Genomic DNA, 14,211 nt, shown 5'->3' on the forward strand with positions numbered 1-14,211 from the left:
GTAAGTAAGTTTCCTAAAAGGATAATAGGAACCTTCAATTTATTTATCTCTTTTTAAAACAAGAATTCTCAACTCATTTTCATATAATACAAATATCAGACATATCAGTGCAAACCCAAAACTGACTATAGGAGACTTACTAAATTAAGGTTTCCTTTCTTCCTGGTTTCAGAATGGCCTCATTTTAAAAAAAATGTTCAATAAATATTCATTATTCATTTCAGGGACAGGGAGAAATAGAAACATCAATGATGAGAGAATCATACATAGGCTGCCTCCTGTATGCCCCCTATTGGGGATTTAGCCCTCAACCTGGGCATGTGCCCTGACTGGGAATCCAACCGTGACCTCCTGGATCATGGGTTGACGCTCAACCACACCAGAAGGGCCAGAAGGGCCTGATATTTTGATATCAAACACAGATTTTTTATTTCTTTTGGAAATTACATTCACTGAACGTAAGTAAATGCAGAATTCATTTTGTGAATACACAGACTAGCCCAGAGTTTAAAACCTATAGCAATGTTTTAGAGACAAGGATAAAAACAAAATCAAAGCTTTAAAACAGAAAGATGGACAAAACTGGGAGATCCATAAAAGGCACAGGAGTGGAAAGATAGGAGAATGTCAATGCACCTTGTGTAAAGTAACTATCCAGATTCCAGCTGTACCTCTCACAGTGCATTCAGGATACCCTACATCATGTACATTCCACTGAACATCCCATAGCTGCCTGACCACCTTGAAAATTCGCTATTTCTATGCTGGTGGATAACACAAAGATGACCATTTCTTTGCCTGATAGACAACTGCAGCACACCCTACACCTCCAAACTATAAATTTTCTGGCTGAACCATAGTTTATATTTTAGATAGCCTCTCAAAGAGTTGAAACACTAATGCTATTTTTTTTTTTTTTTAGTAATTTACTGCTTGTTTTATTGAAGGATCCACAAATAACCCAAGTAACTCTTTTCAAAAATTACTTGTAATTTCCAAAATTAAAAACATAATTGGCTGTGAACCTTACAACCTAAAAGAAACCCAACATATATCAAATATACTTATTAAAGAATCACCTGGAACCCTAGGAAAAGAAGGTTCCTCTGGCCTAAAATTAAGTCATTTTTACACTGTGATAATAGGATCCTCAAATATGAAACTTGCCATAAGCATTGCATCTGCTAAGAAACATGTTCTAAGATAGATAGATATAAAAGCGCATGTAGAAGATGTTTTTTAAAATGGATTTTTCAATAAAGCATTGTAGCATTGTCGTCTTATAAAAAACATAATGAAAATGGAAACTTACTTCACATCACATTCAAAAATAAATTCTAAATAGAATAAAGAACCAAGGGGGACGAAAATAGATATATTAAATAAGAAACAAAATAAAAGAAAATCAGTAAATCTGCATTAAAATTAAAAATCTCTGATCAATAAAATGACAACAAAATGAGAGTGGAAAGATATAGGGAACCCAGCCAGCATGGCTCAGTAGTTGAGCGTCACAGTTCGATTCCCAGTCAGGGCACATGCCTGGACTGTGCGCTCAATCCCCCATGTGCAGGAGGCAGCCAACCACCAATCAATGATTCTCTCTCATCACTGATGTTTCTATCTCTCTCTCCTTTCCTCTCTGAAATTAATAAAAATACATTTTAAAAAATAGAGATTCAACTGCACTTTTACTGTTTTATTTCTTGAATAAAATATTTAAATATATATGAAAAATTAGTACAATGAAAATATGTGGGGGAAATATGGAAAACTGGATGGTGAGAATATAGGTGGCTTGTTATATTGGTCACTGAATTTTTCTCTTTTCTTGATATAATTCTTAACTTTTAAAAAGTAAAAAATTAAAAGCCTACTTTTTCTAAAGATGAATCAGCTTAAAATACCTTAAACAATAAAGAATTAAAAAAAAAAAAAGAAAGAAGCTTAAAAGTAAAAAATTTCAAAGTAGCCATTATGCCTAAATCAAATTTTTGTTTACAAAATTTGGGTATTTCATACTAATAAGTCAAATTTCTATTTTTATTAAATATATTTTATTGATTTTTACAGAGAGGAAGAGAGAGGGATAGAGAGTTAGAAACATCAATGAGAGAGAAACATCGATCAGCTGCCTCTTGCACACCCCCTACTGGGGATGTGCCCGCAACCAAGGTACAAGCCCTTGACCGGAATCTAACCTGGGACCTTTCAGTCCGCAGGCCGACGCTCTATCCACTGAGCCAGACCGGTTTCGGCCTAATAAGTCAAATTTCTAAACACTGAGGAAATTTTCAAATAACCAAGAAAGTTCACTCAATTTGCATTATATTCCCTGAAATCAAACAATAATGTTAAATTTTCATGAAACTATCCAGAGATAAAGATGTACTCTGATCAGTGGCCTCTGATGTTATAGAATTTATGGAATCCCAGTCTAAAAATAAATATAAACAATTTCTCAATTTGAAGTTTAACATAGGTTAAACTTACAAAAATAACTCTTTTAAGACATTTAAACAACATACCACTAAGTCTTGGTCTTGAAGTAAGTTACAAATTGCCTCATATAACATGGGTCTTAAGTCAGACTTGAATTTCACAGAAACCCACTGACCGATGAGCCAAATCACCCTGCGTCGCAATGGCTTATACCTAGATTAAAAAAAAAATCATTAAATTAGATTGTTAAATATTTTTAAAAATCTATTTCACTCGGTATATTTCATCGTTCAAATATAAAATATAATATAAAACAACCTACATTCTTATGCAAAAGATTTAAAGCTACTTCTAAATGTACCACAGTACAAATCCTAATAATAAAGCGCTGATCTAAAAATTTAAAACTTCTTAGGCAGATATACTATAAATATGATTATTTTGTTTTAAAGAACTATAAACTAGATATGGACATAAAAAACATGTCCGGGGATTTCAAGATGGCGACAGAGTTGATGGGTCTTTCTTTGTACCTCCTCCCAAAATCAAAGTGGAAATAAAACTAAATTGGGTAACATTTAGTCTGAATTACCAACTGAAGACTAGCTGAAGATGAGACTTTTAACAAGGAAGGACAGAAAGCAACTAGAGACTGGTAGGAAGGGCGGGATCATGAGAGGGGCATGAGTATATGTAACAGACTGAGAAATGTCAGAAGGGAGAGGGGGACTAGATAAAGGAAGGTGAAGATATTAACTAAAGAACATATATGCATAGCCCATGGACACAAACAATAGTGTGGAGAGGGCCAAGGTAAGGGGGATAGGGACTGGGTAGAAGAGGGCAAAGGGGGAAAGATGGGGAGCATCTGCAATAGTGTCAACAATATAAAATTTAAAAAATAAAAATAAAAAACATATAAGGTGTCCCAAAAACAGTATACACACTTTAACAGCTGATAACTCATTTAATTTTGAAAATGAAGTGTATATTAACAATGACTTTATAATCATTCAAAGTGTGTATACCAGCTGATAACTCACTTAATTTTGAAAATGAACCGTATGTTAATAAACACCAACTTTATAAATCATTAAAAATGTGTATACATTTTTGTGGGGACACCAGGTATAATTAAATTAAAAATAAAAAACAAGTCTATTTCTGTTCTCAAGCAACCAAAACCAGTTATTTCAAATAGGCATAACTAGCTAATATCCCAAACCCTAAGGATAGTGAAACCCGATAAGTAATAAAGGCGCTCTTGTATTCAGTTTTTCAATTCCAATTCTGTTAATCACATAAATATTATATTTCTAAAAATGTGAGAGATTTCTAGGCTTACAGGAAATACTATATAAATTTACATTGATTTCAGTTAAACTCTTTAATTTTGTTAGTGGTACTCCACTACAGAATTTGACTCAGATTATCAAAAAATAATGATTTATATTTCAGAAGTTGTAGAACATTTGCAGTAACATGTACATACATTTATTTTCTGTGGTTATCTTTGCCAAAGGATATGGCAGTCTTTAGGCAGTGAGAAAAATCACAAAGCTATAATTATAATCAACTGTATCTAGGAATTCCATCCACAAATCTCTTCTTGGTAGTATAATAAATTTTAGTTACAAAATGATATTTATTTCTGGGTGTAAATGAAAAAGGCTAATGACTACATCACATTTTTAAGAAAATTACAATCTTATAAGATGATCAATTACATAGAATTACTCATTAAAGATGCAAAATGTAAGTATCCCTGCCCTCAAAAAGTCTATCATACACCTAAAAGAATTAAAGAATGCAAAGCTCTATACTAGGATTTCAGAAAAGGAAAAGAGAACACTGGGAAGAGGGAGATGAGATTTGAACAGCTTTTAAAATATAGAGTATTCTGGGCAAAAAATTGAAAAAAATGACAGTTCAATGGATATGGACTATTTGAAGAAAGTCACAGAGGTGGAAGTAAACAACACTTTTATAGAGTTAATGAAGGAACCACAGAACCATCAAATTTGCACTGAGATCTTTAGGATTACCACATTCAACATTCTATTCCAGATAAAAAGAATGAAACTTTGAAAGGTCAAATTGCAACATCATAGTCACTTCTGGGCACAGTTAAGATTAGAGGTCAGCCTGGCCAGTGTTGCTCAGGGGTTGAGCATCAACCAATGAACCAGGAGGTCATGGTTTGATTACTGGTCAAGGCAGGTGCTCGGGTTGCAGGTTCTATCCATAGTGTGAGGTGTGCAGGAGACAGCCAATCAATGATTCTCTCTCATCACTGATGTTTCAATCTCTCTCTCCCTCTCCTGTCCTCTCTCTGAAATCAATAAAAACATACTTAAAATACAAAAAGATCAGGGTCAGTTTGCTCCTCAAAGTGTGGTCCTTAGAGCAGCAGCATCATTATCTTGGAAGCATGACAGAATCACACAAACTGACCCATACCCCAACCCATAAGCTAAACCAAAACCTGGATTTTTAACAAGATCATCAGGTGATCATATACACATTAAAGTTTGAGAAATACTGATCCATATCAGCTCTGTCACAAAAGAAATATAATACAAGCCAAAGTGTAATTTTCGGTACCACACTAAATAAGTAAAAGAAAGAAGTGAAATTTTTATAGTATTTTTATCTCAATACATCTGAAATATTATCATTTCAACATGTAATCAATATATATTTTACATTGGTACAGTATTTAATTTTTAGTTAATTAAAATTAATTACCTCAATTGCACTAAGTACATTTCAAGTCCTCAATAGCCACATATACTAGTTACTGTACTGGACAGCGCAGGTATAGACTAAATAGCCTCTAGGGTTTAAGGATAATCAAATTGCACGCTTGTCTCCCTGCTGAAGGCTTTCTCTCTATCAGAGACTCACCAGATCCCTGAGAGCAGAATAACAATCCAACTTATTCACCACTGGCTCTACAGGAAATGGCAAATTCCAAATGTTGAAAATATTTGTTGCCCTAGTCGGTTTGGCTCAGTGGATAGAGCATCAGCCTGTGGACTGAAGGGTCCTGGGTTCTATCCCGGTCAAGGGCACATGCCCAGGTTGCGGGTTCAATCCACAGTAAAGGATGTGCAGGATCAATGATTCTCTTTCATCATTAATGTTTCTCTCTCTCTCGCCCTCCCCCTTCCTCTCTGAAATCAATAAAAAAATATATATATATATAAAGAAAATATTTGTTGACTGAATAAATGATTAAATAATTGAATGAATAAATAAGTGGCTACTTACTGATCAAAATTACTTTTAAAATATCTCCAGATCTACAATTCTATGGGTGTAAATATTCATAAAATGAGCCATGGATGGCCTTCTATTCACTCATAATGTAGTCAAGAAATGTTAACTGACCTGTAACTATATTCTAGACATTCTGATGGGCACTACATCTACAAAAATAAATAACCAAACTGAACATTTCAAAACAAGAAAAAAAGTCTTTGCAATCTTTTTTTAAGCCTATAATATTAAGCTAAGAAAAAATTATAAAAACTATAAAAGACCGCTTAACCTTCAAATTTTCTCACTCAGTACCCAAAATTAAAATAATTAGGCAAATATTTAAATGTGTCCAAATGCATTTTGCCATTGTATCTTCACATCCTACTGTACCCTCTCCCAAGACTTGTAGCATGCTTTGTGTGATCCCATCCTTTCCTGGATGTTACTTTGGTTTGACTACTTCTGATACTAGGCCTAACCCTTTGCGAGGTCTCCAAATGATTTCCTTTCATACACATTTTCTTTCTATAATTCAGAAACTTCCACTTCCCTAAACTTTGCTTAAAATTTCATCTTTCATATACAAACTACCTTATCTAACATCAAATACTTCATAAATACTGCAATTCACATTTGAAATAAAATAACATAATAACAAACTGTTTTGCTTGTTACAGAAGATTCACAAGTCTGACACTATCAGCTAAGTCATACCATGACTTTTTTTAAGAAAATTTTCTGCTTTATCTTCATGAGAAAATCACTATGGTAAAATAAGTGTATAATAAACACAGTTTTATACTTGCCTATTGTGAGTGACTTGTAATTCTGGAAGAAGCTGGTTTTTAAACCACTGATCAAAATCAACACTGTCAAACAGCTCAAAAGCCGCTAATCCAACAGCATTATACACTAAGAAGAAGATTTAAGAAAAAAATTTAAATATCAGATACTGAGTCAAATGCAAGTGCCCTTAGAAGAAACTTAGTGTTAGGAACTACTTGGAAACAAGTGATGTGTTAATAAAGGGAAATGTAAAATATGTTAATCATAAAAATTATTTAAATAGGCATTTTAGAAACATTAAGCATTAAATTACTTTATTCTATTTTTCCTAAATAGTTCTAGTGCTTTCAAACAGAAAATTACACTTACTTTAAAATATTTAAGTCAAAGTATAAAAATTATAAAAGAGCATCTGCTTCCAAATGGGTACCAATGTTTTATGATCTGATCCCTACTTACTCTCTCTCCAGCCTCATCTCTCACAAACACCTTAACGTCTATGTTTCAATTAACCTGAAATAACTCCCAGTTCAAAACATAACTGTGCTCACTCCTTTTCCCTTTTGTACATGCTCCTGATTCTGCCTGTACAGTCTTCCCACACCACCCTATCCTCTGCTAACTCCCACTTATTCTTGTGTTCTCATATTACACTTCTTTAGGAGTCTTTTGCAATACATACCAAAACTACCTGTGTTTTTTCACAGTACTACCTGAATATCACCTACTTTAGCATTAACCAACTGGCACTATGTTATAATCAGTTGTCTGATTGCTTGGTTATCTCCCCACCAGATAGTTACAATATTTTAGGTACCCTTATATCCTAACTCCCAGCATAACACCTGCCACAAAACAGACATATTATCTACTGAGACAGAGGCCGGCAAACTGCGGCTCACGAGCCACATGCAGCTCTTTGGCCCCTTGAGTGTGGCTCTTCCACAAAATAACACGGCCTGGGCAAGTCTATTTTGAAGAAGTGGCGTTAGAAGTTTAAGTTTAAAAAATTTGGCTCTCAAAAGAAATTTCAATCGTTGTACTGTTGATGTTTGGCTCTGTGGACTAATGAGTTTGCCGACCACTGTAGTGAGGGAATAAATGTTTCTAAATCACTTTAGTTTAACATACCAGCATCTTTGATTAATAGTGCATTCATATCTTCCACATTAGTGGGCCCTGAAAAAATAAGTATCAGTAAAAGTAAATATAATTAGTTATTAATAAATATTTTATTTAAACTCAATTTGTTAGTTTCTTGGTTCAGTTAAGCACAATATATTTTATAATACTGAATATACATACAAGTGTTTAGGGAAAGTCTAAGTTTTGTTATCATCACCATTAGAGAACACAGGTACATGTAAGGCCACATTACAATTTAAAAAACACATAACATATAACATATTTATAAAATTTTATATCAAGCAACAATGCAGAAAAATATATTCCTCACATTGCTGACTATTGTGTTATACCTTGATTATAAAAGAAAATTCTTAAATTTAAAAAATATGAGTCTCCCTCTCCCCAAAAAAGAACAAGAATGGGCAATCTACACAATACACTCTAAACATAAAAAAATAAACCAGGTTATGAAAGTGACAACAAAATTAAAAGTTCAAATGTGAAACTTTAGAATATAAAGTTGGTAGTCATTGCAATACCATCCAGAAAAGAGAATACCGTGGTAAAGACATGAAAACCAGTTTACTTATTAAGTACATTTCTTCAGAATAGCAAGATTTCTAACAAGTTTATCAAAGCACTTTTCTGCTCTTAAATATGAATTCTTAAGCTCACTAGTCTAATAAGATACAATAAGTACTGCCCTAAATAATCAAATTAGTCCAGAACTAGAAAAAGAACTAAACTCTGAAATCACTGAAAACCTTACCAGCACCCAGCAACTTATTAGAGTGTAACTTAAATAGATTATCTACTTCCCTTCAGTGGTTTAAAAAAATAAAATGGATAGGCAAAAACAGAAATAAAATTCCAAACTCAACAGAAAAGGTAACTGAAGTGGTATAAATGTTATCAAATTTAAAAATCTGTAATCCTGCATTAAGAAATTAGTAAATAACTACATTAGATATCAAAATATATTTTCATTTTCATATGAAAACACAATTAACATTCAAATTATATTTAAAAATTACCACAATAAAACTTGGCTGGTAGCTCATTTTTCCCCTTGGTTTATAATTTAAGCAGAAACACTCTTATTAGTTTTTTTGGGATAACAAAAAAAAGTGAGCTATCCTGTAACTACTCCAAACAAGATCAGGAATCTCCTTCCCTACAGAGATTACCTTGTTGTTATTTCCTGACGTCACCATTTACTCAATCCTTGATCCCTTACAATGTGATTCCTAGCCCAATCAATCAAGTAATCTATTGTCTCAGAAGATTCTGCTGCCTTCTTTCCTCTCACAGCACTGGACACTTCTGTCATGCTCTTCTCCAGGATTTACCCTCATACTTCTCTTTTTTATCTCTGCGATAGTTTCTTACCCAGCTTTGATGCAGGGCCTCCGTGTCCTCATATTCCTAAAGATGAAAGCCTCAGGTTCTGTCCTTGAACCTATTTTCTTCTCCCAAGGCTCCTTATATATAGTCCAAAAGTAAAGCTCTATCTCTAACCACTACTAATAGCTGCTTTCCCTGTCATTAAGACTCTAACATTCAGGATCATTTTTGATCACTTTTCTTTGGCTAGTATAGTCAATTAGTTGCCAAAAGTCAATGGATAAACAAATAGTTACTGAGTGTGCCTGGCACTGGGAATAATGTGTGAACAAAACAGTTGTGATCAATGCCCCCTCCCTGAATGTAGAGCATAGCAGAAAAGTCAAAAATGATAAATCCCTGTTAATAGTTAAATAATTAATTTTTCGCCTTAATCGGTTTGGCTCAGTGGATAGAGCATCGGCCTGCGGACTGAAGGGTCCCAGGTTCGTTCCGGTCAAGGGCATGTACCTTGGTTGTGGGCGTATCCCCAGTGGGGAGTGTGCAAGAGGCAGCTGAATTGATGTTTCTCTCTCATCGATGTTTCTAACTCTCTATCCCTCTCCCTTACTCTCTGTAAAAAATCAATAAAATATATTAAAAAAATAATAATAATAATAAAATTTTGTGTACAAAGTATAAAGCTAAAAATTTCATCACTTCATTTATTTATTATTGACACTATTACAGATGTCCCCCATTTCCCTCTCCCATCCCCTTTGCCCACCTCCACCAGCCCCTGCCACCCCTCCCCCAGCCTTTACCACTCTGCTGTCTGTGTCCATGGGCTATGTGTGTTCTTTGGCTACTCTCTTCCCCTTCTTTTATCCAGTGCCCCCAACCCCCACACTCCTTTCTGACTTCTCTCAGACTGTTCCATACATCCATACCTCTGGTTCTATTTTGTTGTCAGTTTTATTTTGTTCATTAGATTCCACATATAAGTGAGATCACATGGCATTTGTCTTTCTCTGGCTGGCTTATTTCACTTAGTATAATCATGTCCAGGTCTCATTATTCTCTCTTAAATCCAATACCTTCTTCCAATTCCCACTGCCACCATTGTGAGGCTAACATTATTTTAACCTTTTCTCACACTACTTGTCACAACATGCTTCAAATGGACTAGTTCCCCAAGCAATAAACTTAATTGCCTGCAATTTTGCTTTTGTTGTTAGGTTTACAATAGTAAAATCATATTCAAGGCCTATCCAAGGCCTTCTTTTGTGAATTGTCCTCACCTGTTCTCTATCCCAGAGACCACCCTTCAGAAAAGAACACATTTGGTTTTTCTCAAGTTCCTATCTTTATATGACTTAGGAAATTAGGCATTGCACATAGTAGGTACTCGCAAACTATTTTAATTAAACATTAACCAATAGATATATCAAAGTATCAAAAATATACCTCACCTTGAAGTCTTTGCATCATTTCTAGAAGTACAGGAGTAAGAGTCTGATTATATTCATGGAATATATCTATAAATAGTACTTCAGTGCAAGGCTGAAGAGGAAAAAATTTTTTAACAAAAACAATGGTATATTAAACTGATTAATTCTAAAATAAAGCAGAGTACTCATTTTTAAGATTTTAAACCTATGAAAGTGTTTCTAATTCTTAGTGTTTTTTAAAAAAGATTAATATTTTAATAATTTATAACATAAATTATAATAATTCATAACATATAGAAAGTTTATTTCACTAATTCAATCATTTAGCATTATGCACTCAAAAATATAAAACTACACAGAGGAAATAATTTACATTTTTAATTAATAATTCTTTAAATTAAAAAATAATCTGGGGCCACATTAATTTAAAGATTCAGTACTATGAATGACTGTACAAGAATTAATGTGTTATAAATTATATATTTTCCTAACAATGCCATAAGTCATCAACAATTCATGAGTTCAATTCACCATAGTATTTCTTTAAATACAAACGTTAGCATAAGTCACAGTGTTAGCTACATAATATGAATGCTTCATTTTGATTCTTAAAGTACTAAATCACTAGATGTTTCATAAGATGAGAAAATTATAATTAAATGTTGACAGAATTGTGCTTTATGTTAAAGAATCATACACATAACACACACACACATATATATATAAACACTAAAATGACAGATGGAATGAGTGTCAGCTCAGATATTTGCTTCAAAATAATCCAACTGGGGAGGGAGGATGTACTTATATAGAACAAGTCTATCCATGAGTTGGATAACTGATAAACTAGGTTTTGGATTCAGAGGGTTCATAGTATTATACTACATTTTAATATAAAATTTTTCTTAAAATAAAGTTTAAGTAATATTAAAGCAGAAAATTATTTAAAATATTTTAAGCTGGGCCTGGCCAGATAGCTCAATTGGTTAGAGCACTGCCCCGAAACGACAAGGTTGTGGGTTCGATCTCCAATCAGGGCTCATACAAGAACTAAAATCAATGAATGCATAAATATGTGGAACAACAAATCGACATTTCTCCCTTCCTCTCTTTAAAATAAGTAAATAAAATTTTTAAAAAATTTAAAGCACTAATAATTTTTCTGATTTACAATCTTTCTGGTTTTCTATGTAAGCTTATGAAACTAATACAATATACATTTTTAGAAAAATAATTGCAAATTATGTAAACATAAGTCTTTATAATAAGAATAGTTCAAAGACCACATTTGATAACTTTTCCTCAAATGCTGGCCTTATCAATAAATTTATGTTTAATTTTTTTAAATTGACTTCAGTGAGGAAGAAGATGGAGAAATAGAAACATCAATGATTAGAGAGAATCATTAATTGGCTGCCTCCTGCACATCCACCAGTGGGGATTGAGCCTAAAACTTGGACATGTGCCCCGACCAGGAATTGAACCATAACCTCCTGGTTAATGGGTTGATGTTCAATCACTGGGCACACTGGCCAGGCAATAAATGCATGTTTAAAAAGCATTCTATAACTAAAAGCAATGGACTGGTCTCTGAAATCAATTACACCAGATGCTAAGAAAAACAACATATCAACAGAAGTTTTACAATTACTGAAATACTTCAGAGGAAATAAAAAAATGATTATAGCCAAAAAGAGATAGCTCTCACTTTATAAAAGACCTCGTAATTCTTCAATGACAATTATTTCCCAATCAATTTTACTGCAAAATGAAGGAAAATTCAGCTTGCAAACTGCCAATTTAACCAAAAATATATTTTTCAGATTAAAGTTCATCACTTTACTAAGTACTTTCCTCTTGTTGTCAGTGAGAAACAGCTCTTCCATGAGAGCTCAAGAAAAGCATTTTAAGGATGCAGATTGTGATGTGGCAAGGTAGTTTATTTATGATGTAATATCAACAGAGTTCTCCTGGCTTCCCAATGTCCCATCTCTCTCCGTCCTGCCATGGAAAAAGTCCAAGCTTGTCTTCAACAAGGCCAAGGCAAAGGCAGTACCCAGAGTTTCTGTTTCATCGTCCGTGGGAGCCCACACAGTCTGCTGTGGGCCCCAGGTGGCTATTAGATCCACATGGTTGAGGCACTCTTTTGATTTTGTACCACAAATAAAGCTTGCCACCAAATCTCCTCCTGTCTGTGGGTCCCTAGAAATGCTTTTCCTTGTGAAACCACAATAACCCCATTTCCACCAGCAACACTCTCAAATATAGATTATTATAATCATGAATAGCTTATCTGTCCCACTAAATGCTTGGGATCGTCAAAAAAGTTTCATTCTCTACTAACAGTTATAGAAGTATTAAGCTTTTCCCTATCAATTTTTCTTTCAATCAACACTTACCCTCAAACTGTATTTCCAAGAATCCCCTCCCGTTTCTTCCACTGCTGCAATTAAAATATGACAAATAATGCTCTCCAGAAATGCAATAATGATGTTTCAAAAATCCCAGTTTGGAAACAAAGATTTTAAATAATATGAGTTCAATAACACTGAAAGCAAACCCTTGGGGACACAAGGTCTAGCAGATTTCTTTACTAGAAGCTACAGATTATATTTGTGTACATTACAGTCACCTATCAAGTGCTTTCATCCATAAGCATTCTCTCACTCTCATTAAACATTCTGGCACTGGCCGGTTTGGCTAAGGGGATAGTGCGTCTGCCTGAGAACTGAAGGGTGCCAGGTTCGATTCTGGTCAAGGGCATGGGCCCGGGTTGTGGGCTCGATCCCCAGTGGGGACTTGCAGGAGGCAGCAGATCAGATCAATGATTCTCTCTCATCATGGATGTTTCTATCTCTCTCTCTCCCTCTTCCTTCCTCTCTGAAATCAATAAAAATATTTCTTTTTAAATTCTGTACAGAGGAAAGCTCAAAGTACTTGTCCCTTCTAGAATATCTAATATCACCTGATAAACTATCACTACAACCCTAAGAATCATTTCATTTGATACAATAATCATGTTTTACAAGTTAAAAGAATTAGTGACATTTTCCATAAATGTCCTACATATAAAGTAAAATACTTCAGGGACTTTTAAAAATATGGGGATTCAGTGTTACATGTTATAATATTATATATTCTACATAAAAAAGGCAATATGAAACATTAAGATTTTAGCTAAAAGGCAAAAACAAAAAAGAACGCACTGTACAGTGTAGTCATATTTTTATGAACTAAAATTGTTTTTAAATTACAAAGAAAGATAATTCTTCCAAAATGTTTAAGACATTCTTAAAACATTAGGAAACATTTGTATAACTACACAAAGGCACTCAGCCAAAGAGATCAGTAGAGGCTAAAATCTAGCCTATGTCTGACCATAACTAAAGTAATTCACACACAGATACTTCATTAAGTACACAATTCCTCAATTTTCTGAGCAAGGACCTTGACAGATTTATTCTCTCGATCTACTACTAAAATCCAAACAGACAAAAAGATCTACAAATTTCACATTATAATAACTTTGATAATTAAAAATATTTTAATCATCAAAAAAACTAATTTTAAATTAAAATTTAAATAGGTAACCTATTCAGCAATTCAGAAATTTTCATCTCCAAATTTCTTTCTGGAGTAAATATTTCTACAAAAAAAAATGGAATGAATCACAAAGGAGAAACTGTCAGGTAGTTAATTTTATGTTTTTGTTTCAAGCTACATGATACATCCATAATAATACCTAAAAATTTTAAATGTCTCTTTCTGGAGAAAAATTCTATATATTTGAACAACTCACTCATTAAAAACCAAGATT

General features: G+C 33.6%; 1 protein-coding gene across 1 annotated transcript in view; it reads right to left on the minus strand.

Moving 5' to 3' along the window:
- The window catches only part of IPO11 (importin 11), a 143,910-nt gene that overhangs the window by 85,227 nt on the left and 44,472 nt on the right, over nt 1-14,211 (minus strand). Inside the window, exons 12-16 of the mRNA XM_008161859.3 lie at nt 12,794-12,837; nt 10,416-10,506; nt 7,624-7,671; nt 6,513-6,618; nt 2,529-2,655 (exon numbers count right to left, since the gene is read on the minus strand). Coding sequence (XP_008160081.1) covers nt 2,529-2,655; nt 6,513-6,618; nt 7,624-7,671; nt 10,416-10,506; nt 12,794-12,837 — 416 coding nt within the window. The remainder of the gene's footprint in view (nt 1-2,528; nt 2,656-6,512; nt 6,619-7,623; nt 7,672-10,415; nt 10,507-12,793; nt 12,838-14,211) is intronic.

The sequence above is a fragment of the Eptesicus fuscus genome, chromosome 4, assembly GCF_027574615.1.
Source record: "Eptesicus fuscus isolate TK198812 chromosome 4, DD_ASM_mEF_20220401, whole genome shotgun sequence".
NCBI classification, from domain to species: domain Eukaryota; kingdom Metazoa; phylum Chordata; class Mammalia; order Chiroptera; family Vespertilionidae; genus Eptesicus; species Eptesicus fuscus.